The 23,190-nt window shown below is 36.1% G+C and overlaps 1 protein-coding gene across 1 annotated transcript in view; it reads left to right on the forward strand.

The window, feature by feature from the left end:
• usp24 (ubiquitin specific peptidase 24) overlaps window positions 1-23,190 on the forward strand; it is a 75,341-nt gene that overhangs the window by 45,736 nt on the left and 6,415 nt on the right. The window contains exons 25-53 of the mRNA XM_016518263.1: window positions 908-974; window positions 2,524-2,634; window positions 2,948-3,046; window positions 4,101-4,274; window positions 4,797-4,882; window positions 5,106-5,247; window positions 5,583-5,812; window positions 7,294-7,522; window positions 7,599-7,761; window positions 7,845-8,000; window positions 9,171-9,241; window positions 9,334-9,494; window positions 9,700-9,761; window positions 12,068-12,259; window positions 12,351-12,465; window positions 12,546-12,690; window positions 12,812-12,931; window positions 13,786-13,911; window positions 14,385-14,483; window positions 14,573-14,655; window positions 16,346-16,487; window positions 16,569-16,688; window positions 16,873-17,093; window positions 19,633-19,757; window positions 20,108-20,249; window positions 20,327-20,477; window positions 20,652-20,747; window positions 20,828-20,931; window positions 21,315-21,428. Of these exons, the coding sequence (XP_016373749.1) occupies window positions 908-974; window positions 2,524-2,634; window positions 2,948-3,046; window positions 4,101-4,274; window positions 4,797-4,882; window positions 5,106-5,247; window positions 5,583-5,812; window positions 7,294-7,522; window positions 7,599-7,761; window positions 7,845-8,000; window positions 9,171-9,241; window positions 9,334-9,494; window positions 9,700-9,761; window positions 12,068-12,259; window positions 12,351-12,465; window positions 12,546-12,690; window positions 12,812-12,931; window positions 13,786-13,911; window positions 14,385-14,483; window positions 14,573-14,655; window positions 16,346-16,487; window positions 16,569-16,688; window positions 16,873-17,093; window positions 19,633-19,757; window positions 20,108-20,249; window positions 20,327-20,477; window positions 20,652-20,747; window positions 20,828-20,931; window positions 21,315-21,428 (3,846 nt within the window). The remainder of the gene's footprint in view (window positions 1-907; window positions 975-2,523; window positions 2,635-2,947; window positions 3,047-4,100; window positions 4,275-4,796; window positions 4,883-5,105; window positions 5,248-5,582; window positions 5,813-7,293; window positions 7,523-7,598; window positions 7,762-7,844; window positions 8,001-9,170; window positions 9,242-9,333; window positions 9,495-9,699; window positions 9,762-12,067; window positions 12,260-12,350; window positions 12,466-12,545; window positions 12,691-12,811; window positions 12,932-13,785; window positions 13,912-14,384; window positions 14,484-14,572; window positions 14,656-16,345; window positions 16,488-16,568; window positions 16,689-16,872; window positions 17,094-19,632; window positions 19,758-20,107; window positions 20,250-20,326; window positions 20,478-20,651; window positions 20,748-20,827; window positions 20,932-21,314; window positions 21,429-23,190) is intronic.

Below are 23,190 nucleotides of genomic sequence, written 5' to 3' on the forward strand. Positions count from 1 at the left end.
GGCCTATGTATCATGATAAAAAAAAGCGACTTTACAGTCTGGAAATACTTTAGACTATAGCAAATTATTTCGCGGACCCCCTATCACTTTAAGAACTACTGGACTGGTCTACACAGAAGAAAGACCTGTCTAGATTCTGCCCCTGTATGAGTTGTGTCCAGCTATTCATTAGTCTGTTTGATGAAATGTACAGTTATTGTTTTGTTTGTTTTGTTGCTTTTTTGTTGTATTGATTTTTGTTTTGTCTTCTGTTTTGTTTTATTGTATTGCTTTTGTTGTATTGATTTTTTCTTTTTGTCTTCTGTTTTGTTTTGTTGTATTTTGTTATTTTGTTTTATATTGATATTTTTTGTGTTCTATTCTGTTTTTGTGTTTTTGTTGTATTTATTTAAGTTTTTAGTGTTCTATTCTGTTTTTTTGTTTGTTTGTTTTTGTTTTGTTGTATTGATTTTTGTTTTTTGTGTTCTATTCTGTTTGTTTTGTTATTTTTTGTTTTGTATTGATTTCTTTTTGTTCTATTCTGTTTTTGTTTTGTTTTTTGTATTGATTTTTGTTTTTTGTGTTCTATTGTTTTTTGTTTCTTTTTGTTTTGTTGTATTGATTTCTGTGTATTGTTCTATTCTGTTTGTTTTTGTTTTGTTGTATTGATTTGTTTTTTGTGTTCTATTCTTTTTTGTTTTTTATTTGTTTTTGTTTTATCTTCAACAACTTACATTTATCCCACATTTAATACTTTGTCCTTTAGTTGCATTGGACTTGGTGTTATGCAACATTAAAGTCTTAATTGATCTGAAGGTTGTTCAGAAAGAGTTTGATATCATTAATATCAAGACTGATGTCATTTAATATCAAGATTGATATGTATTACATAAAATGTATTGAAGTTCATTACCATCTCTGTCCTCAGGTCCAGTAAACTAGTGATCATTGAGAGACTTCTGTTATTGGCAGAGCGTTATGTCATCACAATAGAGGTGAGAGCTCTAATGCATTAATACTTATCTTAAATGACTTACAGTTGATCTCTGTTTGAAAGCATCAGTCAGTCTCAGCGAAGGAACCAGCAAGCTGTAAAAGTCAAATGTAGCAACATCATTGAACGACAGACTTTGCTAATTAATTCTCTTAATGTGTTAGGTAGTTGTCAGACTCGCAGCTGTGGAATGATGAAGTCTGATCACTGGTTGACTGCAACATTCACAGTCTCCCCGTTTCTCCAGCTGTTCAGTTCCGTGCTGAAATCTGGCATAGAGTCTGTCACGCCATTTAGTGCATTCAGGAATAATCATACCAGAACACAGCAAAAGAGATCTGATACGGTGTTGATTCCTGCGCGTATTCAGAGAGAGAGGCAGACATTTTGACACCCGTTCAGTCTAACAGACGCTAATTGGTCGGTTATTGACAGACATTTGGTGCAGGAAGTGCTTTTGGACCATAGCACTTTTGTCTAATCTATGAATTTGAGTAAATCATGTAATATGAAGCTCAGTAGCTTATTGCTGGAATTCATTTGCCAATTAATTGAAATGCTTATTCATGGAAAAATGATTTGAAATGGCAGATTTATTGCTGTAAAATATGCAGGAGCTCGTCTAATGTTACATTTACCTCAGGAAAGTGGTTCAATAGCTCGTTAGTAAGCAGGAAAAATATATTAATATAATTAATATATTTTTCAAATGTATCATTTTATATATTTTAATAATGTATACTAATATGTTTTAGAAATAATTCTAATATATGTAATATATAACATATACATTAGATTTTATTCCTATTATTGATGTCTTAATTATTTAATATACACTACTTTTTTACTACAATTTAAAATAACTACTTAATGTTTTAATTAGTGCTGTCAATGATTAATCACATCCAAAATTAAAGTTTTTGTTCTCATAATATATGTGTGTGTACTGTGTATATTTATATATAATATAAATTATATGAATATAAATATATATGTGAAAATATTGTCAATGTATACTGTATGTGTGTGCATTTATATATACATAATAAATATACACAGTACACACACATATATTATGTAAACAAAAACTTTGTTTGGATGCGATTAATCGTTTGACAGCACTAATTTTTATATATTTTAAAATGTAATTTATTTATGTGATGCAAAGCTGAATTTTCAGCAACATTACTTCAGTCTTCAGTGTCACATGACTCTTCAGAAATCATTCTAATATGCTGATTTGCTGCTCAAGAAACATTTATTATTATAATCAATGTTGAAAACAGTTGTGCTGATTATTATTTTTGTGTAAACTGTGATACTTTTTGTTCAGTATTCTTTGATGAATAGAAAGTAAAAATGTATAATAATTTTTTTTATATTATAAATTTATACTTTTTAATATCTAAAAATATTTGAATCTGTAGAGCTGATTTAATAAAAAAATGTTATGACAGCCAGCATTTAAATTATTATATCTTCTCACTGGTTTGAAATGGAAAATGAGTTTCCAGGTCACATGGTATTGACTGTTGCTGGATCTGTTTCAGGACCTGTATTCTGTTCCTCGAACTATTCTACCTCATGGAGCGTCTTTCCACGGCCATCCTGTTGCACTTCACATCACTTACGAATCTACCAAAGACACATTCACCTTGGAGGTAACATCACATGCACACACGCACACTTCTTGCAGTTCTGGCGCTCATGACTCAAATGCACACACTTATGACAGACTGTAAACAGGGTTGATATAAATGGAAGACTTGATATACATTCTCCCTGTTTGGAGAATAGAAGAGCATTGATAAATGGCAGGTGGAGGTTCGGCGTGAGAAACTAAATGTGATATTAATAAACAACAGTCTATTGGGTGATCGTGACTCAACTGACTGACTGGAATTTGCTGTGCCTGATTTGAATGGGCGAATCGAAACGGCCCTTATGTGTTTGTGTTGATGTGAATGTGTGCAGGCCCACAGCAACGAGACCATAGGCAGCATCAGATGGAAGATAGCCGAGCAGCTCAGCTGTCCGGTGGACAATGTGCAGATATTTGCCAATGACAGCATGGTGAGTCAAACACTAACTGCGATTGGTCGCAGTCATATCTGAGCGGTGCACAGGTGCCAAACACTCCTACAGCACAGGCCAGCACTCTGTGAGAATGTGGCAGCTATTATGACCGCATGTGGAGGCTTGGTTCTCAGACCGATTTCTAATTATAGTTAACAATATGCATTCTTTATTCTTATTGCTTATTGTTACCAGTGTTATTTTGGTGTTATGTACTATTTTAGTTTTCATTCATATTTTGAATAAGCCTTTATTTTTATGTTTTCAGTTTTTATTTTCATTTGTTAAATTTTTAGTAATTCTGTCATATGCTTTTGTAATTTTTTATATTTCCAAATAGTTTTAATTTGCTTGTTTTTTTATTTCAATTTTAGTTTTATTACAGCTAGTTAAACTTGTTTCAGTTAGTTGCTAATGTAAGATGTCTAATTTTCATTTAATTATCATCTAATATTTATATTTCATTTTATTTCAGGTTTTGTTCATCAAACAAAAATGTTTTTAATAGTTTAAGTTTTGATTTTATTTATTGATAATGACAGTGAAAACTGAAACTAGGACTAGTTTTCCTAGTTATAGAGAGAGAACAATAAACATAGTTTGTTTGTGTTGATTGTTACCAGTGTTATTTTAGTATTTTTTATACTATTATAGTTTTTATTGATCTGAATTAGCTTTGTAATTTTATTAGGTTTTGTTTTTTTAAATATTAGGGGTGTAACGGTACACGTATTCGTTTGTTTTTCATCTAATATTTATATTTTATTTTATTTTTATTTCCACTAACAAAAATTTTGTTTAAATAGGTTCAGTTTTGGTTTAAGTTTTAGTTAAAAGATTTGTTACTAAAATGGCCAATAATTAGGCATTTTGAAATAACTGCCTACAGAAGTCTGAACTTCAAAACTTTCAAATGTTTCATTTAAAAAAAAATAATAATAATAATATTTTAAGCATTTTTATAAAAGTTCATATTAAACAAGCTCTTCATATTAACCTATATCTGTTTGTATTATGGATTCATGCTAACAGTCTTCTTTATAAATTCTAGCTGACGATGAATCGTGACCAGAAGCTGTTGAATCAGCTGGGTTTCTCTGATGAGCAGAGTCTGACGGTGAAGAGCTCAGGAACAGGCACTCCATCAGGCAGTTCAGCGGACAGCTCTGCCTCGGCCAGCTCCAGCAGCAGCGGGGTCTTTAACTCCGCGTATGCTATGGAGCAGGTACATTCACTCACTGGACTGACAACTCACACAATTTGCTAATGCTTATTGGATCGAGTATACACTAATTGTGCAATTACACACTTTTATACAGAATACCCACACTACCCTTCAAAAGTTTAGGGTCTGTAAGATTTTTAGTTTTCGTCTCTTATGCTCACCAAAGCTGCATTTATTTGATTATAAATACATGAAAAACTGTAATATTAAAAAAAATTCATAAATGAAATTGTAATATGATCCTTCAGAAATCATTCTAATATGCTAATTTGGTGCTCAAGAAACACTTTTTGTTGAAAACAGTTGTGCTGCTTAACATTTTTTTGATTCTTTGATGAGTAGAAAGTTCAAAAGAACAGCATTTATTTGAAATAGTACAGCAGTTTTTATGTTACAAAAGAGTAACTTTTCATCAAGAAAAAAGAAAAAACCTTACAGACCCGATCTGAACCGTAGTTTATCTCAAATCTAAGTTATTAACCTCATCAACCTACTTTATTATCCTCATGTGTGTGATTGCAGGAGAAATCTCTTCCTGGTGTGGTCATGGCGTTGGTGTGTAATGTCTTTGAGATGCTTTATCAGCTCGCCAATTTGGAGGAACCCAGGTAAACAACCCACAACCCATGCAAGTTATGCAATTACTTAAAAGGATAGTCACCCCAAAATTTTAATTGTCATTATTTACTCACCTGTATGGTTTAGTAAACCTGTTTTTTCTTCATTCATTTAATGGTTGATTTTTCCTTTCCCTTTGCGGGCATACGTTGTGTGCATTTTGTGATTTCATTTGACTTGTAATAACTGTGTGGCCTTCTTGTTCCTGTCCAGAATAACTTTGCGTGTCAGGAAGTTGTTGCTGCTCATCCCGACCGACCCAGAGGTGCAGGACGCCCTTGATAACTTTGTGCCAAAAGAGTCCAGCGTCTGGAGTCACCAGGTACCTGAAAGCCACTCTTTAACTTGGAGAAAAGTGCATAAAAAAAGAGTACTTTTCATCTGTGTAACATTTGTGGTCAATACATAACATGAATTGAATTATGGGAATTGTTTAATAGTTTTGATGAGTTTACTGTTTGGAAACTGTAATAGTAAAGAATAAGTAGGTGTGACTGGTACTTTAGGTGAAACAGAGTCAGAGTTGAACACGGGCTGAATGACTCAGCATTTTGAGCACTGTAACAGTCATGTGGACAGTGTTTTTGTTTTTAGTAGGGTGCACGCAGAGGACAGTGTCCTCCTCTAGTAAATAACGCTCTCTCTCTCTCTCTCTCTCTCTCTCTCTCTCTCTTCCATTCAAAGCGGGAGGTCTCAGGTAGCCGTCTGCTTTCTACCCGCTTTTACACTGCTCCTCATGTTGATAATTCTGCAGTCGTAATGTGGCTGTGTATTTTAATCATTAATTATCTCAGCGGTGCATTCTCTGTCTCTCTCTGTCTCAGTCTGGTGGTTAACGTCATGCAGAGAGACTCCATCCCCTCTGAGGTGGACTACGAGACCAGACAAGGAGTCTATTCCATCTGCCTGCAGCTGGCCAGGTGCAGTCTCATTTACCAGTCTGGCTGTCTTCTCTTTCCCTATTTCTCTGTTTTGTTCACTCTTTCTCACTGGATTCAGCACTCCAAGCGATGAGCAGCATAATAATATTGCTTTAAAGACCATTGTGCTCTGTTTGGGTCATTTATTGACCCGGATGAAAATAAAAAAACGTGTCTTTGATAACATCCCATAGACTTTTTGCCATATTTCCATGGTTCATATGAAATGTATTAATAATGTTTCAGAATATAATAGGGGTGTCGAAATTAATCGTCTGCATCGATGCAGTAATAGACCATAATCGATTATAGCCTATGACGTCATTCGCATATGCGCTTGTCACGCGAGTATTAAAAATGCACTCTCTATTTTTAAATTGGAGCTTGGCTTTTTCCCGCATGTGGCACATGTGTGCGCTAGAGACAAACGCGACGGGCTTCACTGCACAGAATATGCACTGTGAGACACGTGCGCATTGCTTGACAGTGCTTCCACTCGCTGTTATTTTAGTCTTTTACTTTAGATATGCTTTCATTTATGCCGTTTGGAATGCAGTACATATTAGATGCACGAAACTCACGTACTGACAGACTTTCACGTGCGCTTTGTGTTTGTTTGTCCCGAAGCTCACGGCTGTGGTTAAATGCACTGGCATCTACTTTTATGATACGAAATTGATGTAAACACAGTCAGTTATGTTTTCAGAACAGAACAAAACATCTGATATGTGGAAATAGATCAAGATAATTATTTTAAAAAGTAGCCTGCTTATATAATTTAATAAAAATGCACAAAATAAATTTGATGTAATCATGATGCATTGTGATGCATCGTGATATCGAATTGAATCGAATCGTTGACATGATAATCGTAATCGAATTAAATCGTGAAACCAGTGACTTTGCTGGTGATACACCGCCCTAGTTCAGATAGGTTTTATGTAGTATAGTTTCACAAAACTGAAGTCAGACCATTCTGTTTTTGCTTCAAATTTCAAAATTATACAGTCTAATTTAGACTAAAAACTGCTCATGTTGAATGTATGCAGCATCTTTGTTTGGATCATGATTAAAATGCAGTGGTTGTCTCTCATTTTAAATGGAAAGAGCACAGACAAAGCCTTAGTTTGTTTATATGAAGAGATTTCTTTTTTTTGTGTAACTTGTTTGATTTGGGGTTTGTTTTAAATTTCAGTTTAGTTTTGTTATATTTCAGTTTCACAAAGAAACGTGCAGCAATAGCCTAATAAAAGGACACATTTTAATTTACTGTATAATGTCTTCAGGTCTCATTTAGTTAAAAAAAATTGTGAGAAAATCGAATCGTGGGTTGAGTGAATCATTACATCCCTAATTGTTCAATAATCGCAATCGAGGTAAATTGTTCAGTTAAACGAGGTTTTTATTTTAGGTCATATCGGCCAGCCCTACTTTTGACTTTAGCCTTTGTTAAAAGACTTGCTTTTTGTCTCCCCCTGCAGGTTCCTGCTGGTAGGGCAGGCTATGCCTAGTATGCTTGATGAGGAGTTGAGCAAGGAAGGTCTGGACACGCTGTCCTCTCGACCGTTCCGTAACGCTGGGCGGCAGAGCGGCCGACAGCTCTCCGTCTGTGGAACTCCTGAGAAGTCCTCCTACAGGCAGGTGTCCATGTCTGACAGGTCCTCCATCAGAGTGGAAGAAATCATGCCAGCCGCCCGTGTCGCTATACAGGTGCGAGAGAGCATCCGATGCTTTACTAAATGACTTATTTCCAACCTTATCTGACTTCACTGGTTTGTCATTTCAGACAATGGAGGTGGGAGACTTCACATCCACAGTGGCGTGTTTCATGAGGCTCACCTGGGCAGCAGCTGCAGGCCGATTGGACCTTGTTGGCAGCAGCCAGCCAATCAGAGAGACGACCAACTCGCTTCTTCCTCTGGGTGTCCGCAGCAGGGTCAGCAGCACAGGTAAGACTCTAAACGATACTATAGTCTGTCTTCTAGTCGGACTTATGCATCTCTCTAAATGTTTGTGCTTGTGTGTGTTGCAGGAAGTAACTGCAGCTCGGGCAGTGAGGGAGAGGTCACCACGTTGCAGGCTGGGATATGCGTCAAACAGCTGTTTGTGTCCATCAAAGACACTATTATTGCACGAGAAGCGCTCTCTTTACTCGTCACATGCCTTCAGCTACGCTGCCAACAGCTATGTAAGAAGAAAACACTACTTAGTTTGTTTATATGAAGAGATTTCTTTTTTTTGTGTAACTTGTTTGATTTGGGGTTTGTTTTAAATTTCAGTTTAGTTTTGTTATATTTCAGTTTCACAAAGAAACGTGCAGCAATAGCCTAATAAAAGGACACATTTTAATTTACTGTATAATGTCTTCAGGTCTCATTTAGTTAAAAAAAATTGTGAGAAAATCGAATCGTGGGTTGAGTGAATCATTACATCCCTAATTGTTCAATAATCGCAATCGAGGTAAATTGTTCAGTTAAACGAGGTTTTTATTTTAGGTCATATCGGCCAGCCCTACTTTTGACTTTAGCCTTTGTTAAAAGACTTGCTTTTTGTCTCCCCCTGCAGGTTCCTGCTGGTAGGGCAGGCTATGCCTAGTATGCTCGATGAGGAGTTGAGCAAGGAAGGTCTGGACACGCTGTCCTCTCGACCGTTCCGTAACGCCGGGCGGCAGAGCGGCCGACAGCTCTCCGTCTGTGGAACTCCTGAGAAGTCCTCCTACAGGCAGGTGTCCATGTCTGACAGGTCCTCCATCAGAGTGGAAGAAATCATGCCAGCCGCCCGTGTCGCTATACAGGTGCGAGAGAGCATCCGATGCTTTACTAAATGACTTATTTCCAACCCTATCTGACTTCACTGGTTTGTCATTTCAGACAATGGAGGTGGGAGACTTCACATCCACAGTGGCGTGTTTCATGAGGCTCACCTGGGCGGCAGCTGCAGGCCGATTGGACCTTGTTGGCAGCAGCCAGCCAATCAGAGAGACGACCAACTCGCTTCTTCCTCTGGGTGTCCGCAGCAGGGTCAGCAGCACAGGTAAGACTCTAAACGATACTATAGTCTGTCTTCTAGTCGGACTTATGCATCTCTCTAAATGTTTGTGCTTGTGTGTGTTGTAGGAAGTAACTGCAGCTCGGGCAGTGAGGGAGAGGTCACCACGTTGCAGGCTGGGATATGCGTCAAACAGCTGTTTGTGTCCATCAAAGACACTATTATTGCACGAGAAGCGCTCTCTTTACTCGTCACATGCCTTCAGCTACGCTGCCAACAGCTATGTAAGAAGAAAACACTAGGATGTGAAATAAAGTCAGCAAAAATCAAAACACTTACGCAATTGCTTTGTTTCCTGTTCTTTTTCAAGCTTCATTTTACACTCTGCTTTCTGTGAATGATTTCATCATCGATATTCTGCTGGGATCGCCCAGTGGAGAGGTCAGTGTATGTGTTGTAGTCCTGACAAAATTAAACTTGTCTCTTTTAACTATGACTTCTGAGTCCAAACATCTAAGCTCCTCTGTTCACAGATCCGACGCGTGGCGTGTGATCAGCTGTACACTCTCAGTCAGTCGGACACCTCTGCGTACCCTGACCTCCAGAAGCCCAACCTCTTCCTGCTGAAGGTGGTTCTGACAGCCCAACTTCCTCTCTGGTCCCCTACCAGCATCATGAGGGGTGTTAACCAAAGGTCCAACACACTAAACACATGATTTTTTTAGTCTCTTAGGAGACCATTTAGAAATCTTATTTCTCTAAGTGTATAATGGCAAATGAGACCTAAATGAAATTCTTACTGTAACAGGCCCACAAAGTAATTAAAACACTGTGTAGACTTTAGAAATGCTGTGAAATTCTGAATATCTACTAAGCTAAACTAATGATCGTGTTTTTAGGTTGCTTTCACAATGCACCGAGTATTTTGACCTGCGTTGCCAACTACTGGATGACCTGACCAGTGAGTGTTCTGCCTTATTTTCAAATTAAGTTTATCATATAAATTTCAGTTTTCATGAATAAGATGCTTTGGTCTCCCAATATGTATTTTCTGATTATTCACAGTTATCCCATAATTTTGATTAAAATAATTGTAGTTCATTGTAGTAAAAGTTAATTGTAATTATTAACTCATTTAATTGCGAAAACATTTTGTCCCACATTTTTGTTTACTTGCAGCCCTGCTAATTTTCCCTATCAAAAAAAATAACATTCTTTAAAACATTCTAATAACACTTTCTATGAAGCCCATATTTATAATACATTATAATGCCTTATGAATACCCTTATAATGAATGCATAATGCATTATAAAAAACGTATAATATGTTATATCATCTTATGAATATTCATAAGAACAGTTTTAATGTATTATAATATTTACTTATTTGTGGTTATAGCTTTTAAGAGTATGATGATTTATAACACACAGTGAACATGTTACATCCACTTAAGTGACAACGGATTATATTTCTCATAGTTATAAAGTATTATAAGTCTCATATCGTCATCTTTCTTATGCTACTTTACTTAAAGCAATCAAAGACGACTTATAAGTATAGTAATAATAATAATAATAATATATATTTTTTCTCAAACGGCCATAAGATCAGATATCAGATCAGATGAATGTGTAATATGACACATTTGCTATGAAATATTTTTACTGTAATATCAGTTTGATTATTTTGATGGTACCCTTTAGACAGCTTTTGATAAGTAACTCTACAACTACATGTCAACTAGCAGTCATTGGAGTATTAGTAGTATGTCTGCTCCTGTAAATGTATGCTAACACTTTATTTTGATGGTTCCCCAACAGACAAACTGACTATAAGTAACTTTGCAAGTCAACATTCTACCTACCCTAACCTTAACCTAAGTCTACTAATACTCTAATGAGAGTTAGTTGACATGTAGTTGCAAAGTTGCTTATAGTCAATAGACTAAAGGGACCATCAAACTAAAATGTAACCTAACATATAAACATTGCACTTTTTTCAGTTGAAATTATTAAGTAGCTCATATCAAAATTAATATTAGCCTCACAGGGAACACTCAAAGAACACTCCACACCTAACCTCTTACAAGATGTAGTAAGATACTGTGCAGATCTGCAATAAACAATGTCAAGATATATAGCCCATTATAAATGTAAAAGTAGATTTAATATGGTGTTCATTGTGTGTTATAAATAATCATAATCTTAAACGTTATAACCACAAATGCGTAAGCATTATAACGTATTATAATTGTTGTTATGATTATTTATAAGATGATATAACATATTATAAGGTCTTTTAAAATGCATTATGCATTCATTATAATGCCTTAAGAATACCCTTATAATGTATTATAAATATGGGCTTCATAGAAAGTGTTACCAACATTCTTTCTACAGCATGGCAGAAAAAACAATGAGTCTCCTTCAGTTTTCTGGTGTTGACTGCAATTATCAGTTTTAAACCCTGTTACCCACGTTATTGTTACACAATGCAGACAATATATATATATATATATATATATCCTCTCGACCGTTCCGTTTTTTTTTTCCTTCTTCAACTACTTAATCAACACTTAGTCCCAGACTTGATAGTCCCTATTGAATGATTGCTTGGTTTAAGGCAAAATTTCCAGCCCTGTTACTCATTCTGCCTACAGTATGATTTTATATGTACAACCCCGATTCCAGAGAAGTTGGGACGTTTTGTAAAATGCAATAAAATCAAGAATCTGTGATTTGTTCATTATCTTTAACTTTTATTTAATTGACAAAAGTACAAAGAAAAGATTTCCAAAGTTTTCACTGACCAACGTAAATGTATTTTGTAAATATGAACAAATTTTGTTTTTGACGGCTGCAACACATTCCAAAAAGGTTGGAAAGAGGCATGTTTAACACTGTGTATATATACACATTTATTTACATTTTCTGTAAAAAAAAAAAAAAAACTGAGTTTTTGTTTATTGCTAGAAAAGACCAGTGACATCATTTTTAATCTATATTCTTGATTATGGTAACAGGGTTGCAAATATTGCGAAATGAATGAAGCATTAAATAAAAAGCTTGATGATCAATATTTATATGAGATTATCAATATTTTATTAACGTCAACTGAACAATTCACTGAGCCATTTGTTCAATCCTGTTTTGTTCCCTCTATGCAAGTTAAAAATGAGAGTGTCACTTGCTTTAGTCCTGTGCAATTTAAAAACAATTTTTGGATTCCCTTAGAAAAGCTCAGCCTCATATGTTTCATGTTCTCAGCATCAGAAATGGAGCAGCTTCAGATCGGTCCTGCGGTCATGCTGGAGGACGAGATCAGCTGGCTTGATAATTTCGAGCCCACTTGGACCAACGAGCTGGAGACCAGCGAGGCCGACAACATCCTGCTGGCCGCACACCTGCGCCTCATTAAAACCCTGCTGTCCCTCTGCGGCAGTGAGAAAGAGCAGTTCGGTCAGCCACTTTTCAGATAAATATGACAGCATGAAATACATATGGAGATCCGGATGTGAAGTAAACGAATCTTCTTGTTAATGTGCTGCAGGTCCTTCTTTGATCCAGCAGCTGTTGGACGACTTCCTGTTCAGAGCGTCTCGTATCATCCTGAGCAATGACAGCTCATCTAGCACTACAGCATCTATCCACGACTTTCACCCAAAGTAAGAGGAAATGCATACATTTGAACACATTGGTAAGCAAGTTGCTTCAGCTACCTTTAGTAATTATGTCTGTGTCTCAGGTGCAGTACGGTCAGCAGTCGTCTGGCGGCGTACGAGGTGCTGGTCATGTTGGCCGACAGCTCCCTTACTAGCCTGCAGCTCATCACTAAAGAACTGCTGTCCATGCACCACCAGTCTGACCCTTCTCTCACCAAAGAGTTCGACGTGAGTCCCTTCACCAGTCCTTAAATCTCTTGGAGGAAATGAATTCTGCGATAAGAACTTCTAACAGATGTACTTGCGTTCATTCCTGTGTCATTGTGTCCGTGTGTGTGTGTGTTGTCAGTATCTTCCTCCTGTAGACAGTCGCTCTGTGTCTGGGTTTGTGGGACTGAAGAACGGAGGTGCGACCTGCTATATGAATGCAGTGTTCCAGCAGCTCTACATGCAGCCTGGTTTGCCTGAGGTAAACGTTGATCTTTTATCACTAAAGTAAGTTTGGCACACTTTCTCACCACTAGGTGACGCCCTAACCTTGAAGTAATAGGAGTGAACTGGATCAAGGAAGTGTTAATTGCTGTATTGCTAAAGCAAGGATTATTTTTGTGTGTTTGTAGGACCTAGTTTGTTTTAAAATGTCTTTTTTTTTTCATATTTGAAAATGTATTTTTTGTTTAGTTTTTGATTAGTTTTAGTATATTTTCTTAAAAACATTAGCACCACAAATTTTTCCTTCTACCTATGATGACGCATGTTACACGATTAAAAACATCATACTCAACAATACTGCAGTGAATGAATCCAATATTTACTGATAGTCAGAAGTCAGAGCAGTGTTGAAAATATTGAAACTGAAGTTATTTTCATTGCAATTCTATTTAGTTTTTTATCCTATTGTTCCCTACATTTATAGTTTCTGAACTTTTACAAGGTCTCATTTATATATATAATATTTTTATGTACGCTGCCATTTAAGAGTTTTAGATTTTCTTTTAGATAACACTTTTATTCAGCAAGGACATGTTAAATTGATCAGAAGGACAGAAAAGACATTTATGTGTCAAAGTATTGTTGGTTTTAAATCAGTTCTGTTCATTGCAATCATCAAAAAATCCTGTAATAGTAAAAACAAGTAATAGTTTCCACAAAAATATTAAGCAGTAAACAGTTTTCAACATTGATAATAATAAAAAAATGTTATGTGGTAGTATATTCCTGACATTAGACTATTATACTAATATTTTGTATTTAATACAGTTTTTATGGTGTTTGTCTTTATAATAGGTTTCGGTAACAATTTTAACCTTGTGTGTGTTGTAGGCTGTCTTGTCAATTGAAGATGACATTGAAAACCCAGAGGAGAGTGTGTTCTGTCAGGTACAGTCTCTGTTTGGTCACCTGATGGAGAGCAAACTACAGTACTACATACCTGAAAACTTCTGGAAGGTGAGATCCACTGTTATGATATGTCTGGAACTATTGATATGCACACAGTGTACTGAATTTGGAATAAATGCTACCAAATGTATAAAATACTAAAGAGAAATTTCTGATGTCAGGTGAGAAACCTGTTTAAAAACAACATTTATTTTATCTGTAGTTTATTAGATACTCCAGAGAATTTAAGGAAAAAGATATCATATTTAGATGCTTAAATGAAAGTCATGGATATTAAAAATGCACTCTATTGTTGTATTTTTTTAATATATATGTCTATACAGTTTTTATTACATTTTAATTACTTTAGTACTATTTTAGTACAATTTAAACAAATGAGAAATATTGGCTTTTTTATATTATATTTTAGGGTTTTTTTATATTAGAAATTTTATTTTATGTAAGTTAATGTTTATTTTTAATTTCAATTAATGAAAATTAAGTACTTCATTGTTGTCATCACTTGGTTGGTCTTGATGCAGATATTTAAGATGTGGAATAAAGAATTATACGTGCGAGAACAGCAGGACGCTTATGAGTTCTTCACCAGTCTGGTGGATCAGCTTGATGAACATCTAAAGGTACAGCTCACCTGAAGTCCCTTGCATACTCAAGTGCTCATACACAGTCTGAAGTGTGTTTTCAGTTTTCCTCATTTTCACCCTTATAGAAAATCGGTCGAGAGCAGATCTTCAAGAACACATTCCAGGGCATTTTCTCTGATCAGAAGATATGCAAAGACTGCCCACACAGGTAAGCCTTAAAGGATCAGCTCATTGTTTACTCACTCAAATATCATTCCAAACCCATGACTTCTTTATAATATTTTTTGTTTTTTGATTAGTTTTAGTATATTTTCTTAAAAACATTAGCACCACAAATTTTTCCTTCTACCTATGATGACGCATGTTAAAAACATCATACTCAACAATACTGCAGTGAATGAATCCAATATTTACTGATAGTCAGAAGTCACAGCAGTGTTGAAAATATTGAAACTGAAGTTATTTTCATTGCAATTCTATTTAGTTTTTTATCCTATTGTTCCCTACATTTATAGTTTCTGAACTTTTACAAGGTCTCATTTATATATATAATATTTTTATGTACGCTGCCATTTAAGAGTTTTAGATTTTCTTTTAGATAACACTTTTATTCAGCAAGGACATGTTAAATTGATCAGAAGGACAGAAAAGACATTTATGTGTCAAAGTATTGTTGGTTTTAAATCAGTTCTGTTCATTGCAATCATCAAAAAATCCTGTAATAGTAAAAACAAGTAATAGTTTCCACAAAAATATTAAGCAGTAAACAGTTTTCAACATTGATAATAATAAAAAAATGTTATGTGGTAGTATATTCCTGACATTAGACTATTATACTAATATTTTGTATTTAATACAGTTTTTATGGTGTTTGTCTTTATAATAGGTTTCGGTAACAATTTTAACCTTGTGTGTGTTGTAGGCTGTCTTGTCAATTGAAGATGACATTGAAAACCCAGAGGAGAGTGTGTTCTGTCAGGTACAGTCTCTGTTTGGTCACCTGATGGAGAGCAAACTACAGTACTACATACCTGAAAACTTCTGGAAGGTGAGATCCACTGTTATGATATGTCTGGAACTATTGATATGCACACAGTGTACTGAATTTGGAATAAATGCTACCAAATGTATAAAATACTAAAGAGAAATTTCTGATGTCAGGTGAGAAACCTGTTTAAAAACAACATTTATTTTATCTGTAGTTTATTAGATACTCCAGAGAATTTAAGGAAAAAGATATCATATTTAGATGCTTAAATGAAAGTCATGGATATTAAAAATGCACTCTATTGTTGTATTTTTTTAATATATATGTCTATACAGTTTTTATTACATTTTAATTACTTTAGTACTATTTTAGTACAATTTAAACAAATGAGAAATATTGGCTTTTTTATATTATATTTTAGGGTTTTTTTATATTAGAAATTTTATTTTATGTAAGTTAATGTTTATTTTTAATTTCAATTAATGAAAATTAAGTACTTCATTGTTGTCATCACTTGGTTGGTCTTGATGCAGATATTTAAGATGTGGAATAAAGAATTATACGTGCGAGAACAGCAGGACGCTTATGAGTTCTTCACCAGTCTGGTGGATCAGCTTGATGAACATCTAAAGGTACAGCTCACCTGAAGTCCCTTGCATACTCAAGTGCTCATACACAGTCTGAAGTGTGTTTTCAGTTTTCCTCATTTTCACCCTTATAGAAAATCGGTCGAGAGCAGATCTTCAAGAACACATTCCAGGGCATTTTCTCTGATCAGAAGATATGCAAAGACTGCCCACACAGGTAAGCCTTAAAGGATCAGCTCATTGTTTACTCACTCAAATATCATTCCAAACCCATGACTTCTTTATAACATTAACTTGAGTTTGTTTTTGGGTTTGCTCTGTAGGTATGAGCGTGAGGAGACGTTCATGGCTCTGAACTTGGGGGTGACGTCCTGTCAGAGTCTGGAGATTTCTCTCGATCAATTTGTCAGAGGAGAAGTCCTGGATGGCACCAATGCTTATTACTGCGAGAAATGTAAAGAGAAGGTACAGTCTGATGTGTTTTCATTCATAAAGAACTGAAGGGAAATACAGCTGTACTTTGTACTCACACATTCTGTGTTGCAGCGGACCACTGTGAAGCGGACCTGTATAAAGTCTCTGCCCAGCGTGCTGGTCATCCACCTCATGCGATTTGGCTTTGACTGGGAAAGTGGCCGGTCCATCAAATACGATGAGCAGATCAGAGTAAGATTATATGCAGCATCAGCTCTGCTTCAGTTCACATGTTATGTAGTGTTGGCCTGCAACTAGTAACTTACCAAAAATCTTACTTTTGATCAATTTAAAAATAAGATCTTACCAACCTCAAACTTTTGAATAGTAATATATAATTGATTTGCATATACTTCAATAACTTGTTCACTTTTAGTTCCCCTGGGTGCTGAACATGGAGCCGTACACGGTGTCAGGAATGGCCCGTCAGGATTCAAGTGCAGATCATGGAGAGAACGGGAGAGGGGGTGAGGCTGGATCCGGGGGATCACCTCGGAAGAAGGTCACCATCTCTGAGAACTACGAACTGGTGGGAGTGGTGGTCCACAGCGGACAGGCCCACGCAGGACACTATTACTCATTCATCAAAGACCGCCGGTGAGATGGCAAGAGAGAGTGTCTGGTAACGTGTTTGTGGGGTTTTCAGGGTGGTTGCTAGGTGTTTACTTGCTGTCCCAAGTTAATGGAGAGAGTTTGATGACTTGGAAGATGTTAGCACACCTCTTCTTATCAGGCCTTACAAGTTACACCAGGATTTTCCAAACTGGGATTTGTGAGTTGATCTAGTATCTAGTTTAGTTATGAAACTCTAGGCTGATAGATCCTTTACATGCAGTCTGCTACTAATCACATAATTTACTGCATGACACAAGTTGATTGGCCTCTGCTGCTTCAAAAACCACTGAAACCCTCCACATCCCCAGCTCCACCTGTCTAGAGCTGCTATGGGATTTATGTGTCTTTATTCTTGCTGCATCAGATCTTACATGTTCACAACGCATGTTTGTATATCTATTGGCATTAGCAAGTCCATATTTGCTCGGCGGCAGCAGGAGCGTGTGGCAGATATAATCCACCAAGACCAAACACACTAACATCGTCATATCCATTAACATGCTAAAACTATTCCAAGTTGTCGCGATTTAAATAATTTTAAAATGAAACATTAATAAAAAAGATTAAACATTTTGTTTTTCTCCATGTCATGTGACTGTTAACCTACAGTACATCAGAGGACTGTAATCACGTTGATATGTTGTTCAATTATTAAAATCCTAACTTCTTAGGTGGTACTTCAAATAAACATTTTAGGTCAAAGGGGTTTGGCTGACAAAAGTTTGGAATCACTGATCTACACAAACGATAAGGAAATAATTCTGAGTTTATTACTAAGGAACAAATCACTAAAGTATGAAAAGTAGTAGGAGATTATGACATGCATTAAAATGTTACATAAAGCTTCTGTTAAATCATTCTAGAAGGCTTGTGGTTGAACAATACATTTATGAAGTTCTGGCGTGCGGTGGTGTTTTAAAATGAGGAGGCAGTTATATACAGTATATATATATATTCATGTCCCTGTTACACTTAATGTTTTCGCATTCTCTTGGTTAAATAAACATTACATAAGAGAGAACAAAAATAATTATATTTTGTATTTTATTAACATTATTTTTATTTCATTTAATATTTTAAATAATAAGTATACATTTCATAGTGTTTTTATGCATTTTTACATTTATTCCAAAATAATAAAGGCAGTAACAATTTGAACAATATTTTTGAACAATATTCTGCACCTTAGTATTGTAGAACATTATAAGACAGTATGCAATAATAACATATTGAGTGTAAATTATAATTTTAATTCAAATTATTAAATGGATGCCACCGTATTAAGACAATATATGCCCTCCCTAAACCTACCCGATGTGATATGAGATTTTAAAATGGAGAAAAAAAAGTTTGGTTAAGGGTGGAATCTAACCCGGGTCGATCGCATCAAAAAGGACTTAGGCACGCGCTTTACTATACACCACTGAACTTGTTAATTAGCAATCGTCTTTTGTAGTAACCTTACATTGATGGGTGGAGTTAGTGTAAATAGCTTCTACCAACAAGGCAGCCTATTTGCACTTAGTGAAATAGACACTCCGTTTTTTAATAGTGAACTGATGCTCAGCTGTTCTTTTTAATAATCAACTTATTTTCGGGTCATCATCATAAAAGCTCTGTAAACACTGCCACAGGCATGAAGATACATCTTTCATTTCATCACGCTGAATGCTCACTAACTCACACGGTCATCACGTTTTCAGGCCATTTCAAGTTTTATTTTGACATGACACAAAGCAGTGGTAACTAAGCAGGAGAGTTGTTTACTTATTTTGTCAATAACGCCATCATTTTCTTCATTCAGGCTGAGAGCTCACACGAAAACAAGAGGCGGGATTTATCACATGAACCAATCACATCCAATAATAACTGATCATATCCAATTATAGCGGCATGGAGGCATTGCCTCCTCTCACGTGATGTTCCCCCATTCATCTCAATTACAACCCAGAAAGGTCACAGCAGGCTAAGGGGTCTCTGTAAGTCTATGGACTGAAGGGAGGCAAGCCTCCGCTGTAACTTTACCTGCGGGTGTCGCTGTTGGACAGGGTTTCTTTATAAAAACAAATTAGTTTTATACTTTTAATGTCATATTTACTAGTAATGTTTGCGTTGTTTCATTTTTTTAATATCGATTATTTTCTCATCTAATTTTTCGAGGAGACAGTGCCTCCCTTGCCTCCTCGGAGGAAACGCCCCTGCTGCAGAGTCTATTTCCATAATGCACACTCTATATATAGGACATACTTCAGCAAATGTAATATCTGAAACATGTTTCTGGGAGGTCTTTTACCCGCTCTGTGTGTATGTATGTATGTGTATTTATGGGTCTCTGGGGGGCCGTGCTTCTGTTTTTGGCAAGAGTGTTTTTTTGAGAGCCTTAAACTGTCCCAGATGCTTGGCAGCATGATGGTGCTTTAAACTGGTGCATTTTTTGAGGGAATGAAGGAATGTTTGGGTGACCAAGCAGAGCTAAGCAATGTCTGTAATATGCATTTTTCAATGCTTTATTTTCTTTTAGGGGTAGTTCACGAGGACGCTGGTATAAGTTTAATGACAATGTTGTGGAAGAGTTTGACATGAACGATGAGACTCTGGAGTATGAGTGTTTTGGAGGAGAGTACAGACCCAAAGTTTATGACCAATGTAAGTTATTAATATTTCTTTAAATGCATATAAATTACTTCAGCACCAAGTCAGTAAAATAATAATTTAACTTTTACGTGAACTCAAACTGAGGCCTATTTATATGTTTATTTTATTTTAATTCTTTTTTTTGTTAGAATATAATTTTTTATTGTGGTAATCATGAACTGGTTTCACTGTTATTGACCGGTGATTTATTTATTTATTTATTTATTTGTACTAATATGTAAAATACACCAGTATTTTTATCTTAACTTAGTCTTACATGGATTAAATATCACATTGTCATTTTCATTATCACTCATGGTTATATTATATTAACATCTTGCCACTGTATTCACATGCTATAGCTAACCCCTACCCGGATGTGCGGCGGCGCTACTGGAACGCCTATATGCTGTTCTACCAGCGCATCAGTGACCAGAACTCCCCCGTTCTGCCCAAAAAGAGTCGAGTCAGCATCATGAGACAGGAGGCAGAGGATCTCTCATTGTGAGTTAGTGTTTTACTTCCTGCATGAACGTTTGAATATGGATACACTTATTAATGTTCCTAATCCTTCACCTCAGGTCAGCCCCGTCATCTCCGGAGATCTCACCGCAATCCTCCCCACGGCCACCCAGGGCCAACAATGACCGCCTCACCCTGCTCACACGCTTGGTCAAGAAAGGAGAGAAGAAGGGTCTGTTTGTGGAAAAGATGCCTGCTAGGATCTATCAGGTAGCGATTTTAAGGCCTTTTCATGCATTGCAATTCTAATGTGACTAGAAGAAATGTTCCCGGTCTGACAACATTCATACTATACTGTAACTATAATTATATTATTCATAGTGTTTCAGACATTTTGTTGCTTTCTCAAAAAGTTCACAAAAATTGACATTTTTGGATCTGTAGATGGTGAGAGATGAAAATCTGAAGTTCATGAAGAACAGAGACGTTTACAACAGTGATTACTTCAACTTCACACTGTCTCTGGCTTCTGTCAACGCGGTAAGCTCTGAGCATTCAGCCTCTTTTATAAGTGCTCTATATCTCCTGTACTCAAATTTCAGCTTTATACTGTTTTTCAGACAAAGTTAAAGCATCCATCATATCAGGCCATGGCCAAAACCAGCCTGCAGCTGGCCGTCCAGTTCCTCTTCCACACGTACCTGCGTACCAAAAAGAAACTCAGGTGGGATGATGCTTTTGTTTACAATACTTAAACTCGAGGCCTGTTCACACAGTGTTATTATTGTTAAACTATTACAAAGACAAGAACTAGTGGTGGAAAAAAAATACTATATTTAATTGAAAAAAAAAAATTTTTTTCAGTATTTAAATTTTTTTAAATTTTGTTATTATTATGTTTTTTAAACATTTATTTATTAATTAGAATTGATCATTTAAAATAAACTTCATTTTTAATGCACTGTGAAAGTACATAAAATATGAGCAAAATCTTAATAATTAAAACAATAAAAATGACCTTTTTTCAGTCAATATCTCATTAAACGAGTCTCCCAGTTGTATCGGTTTATTTAATCAGTGTGGGAACTCTGACGTCTTCTCTCTCAGGGTGGACACAGAGGAGTGGATCGCTACCGTGGAGGTTTTGTTGTCCAAGAGTAGCGAGGCGTGTCAATGGATGGTCCAGTACCTGGTGGCACCTGAAGGGCGGGAGATCATCAAGTGAGCATCACATCCAACCCTCTATGCACGCATTGGCAATAAATTCGCCACTGGCTAGTAAATAGTAAAACTAACCAGACTATTGGCACACAGACATGAAACACATATATCTCTATACAGCTTTATATCTATTAAGGGCAGGCGATATACCTGTAGACACGATTAACTGGGTAGCTCTTAAAGTGACAGCAGTCTAATATTCCTGCTGTCTGTCATTCATATTAATCAAACAACAGAAGAGAGAAAATCTCTCACTGCTCTTGACTAAATCACTTTTGTAACTTTAATAAGAAGAAATATATATTTAATTGACACAGTTAAGAATATGCAGTGTTTTTATACATTTGATTATACAATGTATGTAGCATTTCTTATTTATTTGTTCTACTGCAGTTATTTTTTTGTCCTAATGCTTGTAATTAGTTTCTTATTCTTATTTAATTGCTGACTGTCTTGTCTTCAGTGAGCTTGAGTTTTTATTTTATTCATTTTTAATTTAGGCTAGTATTAGTTTTTTGATTTTGACCCTGGTGACAAGAATTATGAAATTTATATGGTATCAAAAAAAAAGGTATAAAGACCTTGTTTAAAGGAAAAAATAACTATATCATTATATATATTGTTACCATGAAATAATGGTCAGCCGTCGGCCGCCGTCGGTGAGCATCTGTTCGGGCTAGTTTGTTTGGTGTGTTTCACTCATCGACTCTCGTCGGGATCACGTCGGCGGCAGTTTGCCCAATTCAGCATGTTGAATCGGCGACGGCGCGAGTGAGAACTCTGATTGGATGCTCAGTTTAGCGAACGAGTCAGTGCACGAGAATTAAAGCGAAAGTGATAAAAACTAGTAAGTAAATGAAGGCTGCACAGACAGAAGGCTGTTCTAATGTTACGTGATCTTTCCCAAGCATTCCAATATGCGAATATTTTCATAGCAACATGAGCCACTTAAAATAAAGAGTTATCATCATATCTGATATTCAAAATGGTACGCAAGCACTGCTTTGTTTACGTTTCGTATATCTGCGTAACAACACCGTTGGCTTTTGTCGCCGCTAGTTCTTTGAAGTCGGCTTGGTGTGTCCCGGCCTTTAAAGGCTTCATTTTACATGAAAGGCTAAAATATTTCATAATTCAAAAGAAATGTCATCATTTTGACAGGGAAAATTTTTTTTTTATGCTTTTATATTTCTATCAATGGGAGCGGTGCATTGTAAACAGGGAGAAGAAAAGTGCAACCGTGGCTGCAGTTGCTGCATTCTTACCTTATTTAAAATTAGATCAGCTCTTTCCACACCTCTGTAAATGCATTGACACCAAAAAGTATCTGACACTTAAATTTGCAAAATATAGCGTCCATAATTATCCAAATATGTTTTGAGGCACTCATGTCAAAAGTTCTGTTGTACAACTGGTTTCTACCATGAGAACTAAACAAAAATGCATGGAAATCCCAGATGACACTTTTGTTTTAGCTAGTGCCCTGTTCCTCCAAAGCCAACTATCGTGAACACCTGTGTTTGTGTGAGTGTAAGTGTGTGGTCATAATCGTATCGCTGAAAATCAATAGCATATGTGGGGTACAGCTACAGCTGCTTTGTGTCAACCTGAAATATGGGCCAGTACTGGGATGTTAATGTGTAGAGCATGTAAGCACGATCTAGCATGACTAGAGGTACTCCGGATTGGGAGTAAGGGGGGGAGGGGGGGCGTTGTGCCCTGCTACACGATTGGTTGGTTCGTATCGAATGTTAGGGCTGTC

The sequence above is a fragment of the Sinocyclocheilus rhinocerous genome, unplaced genomic scaffold (assembly GCF_001515625.1).
Source record: "Sinocyclocheilus rhinocerous isolate Xijiao unplaced genomic scaffold, SAMN03320098_v1.1 scaffold478, whole genome shotgun sequence".
Lineage (NCBI taxonomy): Eukaryota > Metazoa > Chordata > Actinopteri > Cypriniformes > Cyprinidae > Sinocyclocheilus > Sinocyclocheilus rhinocerous.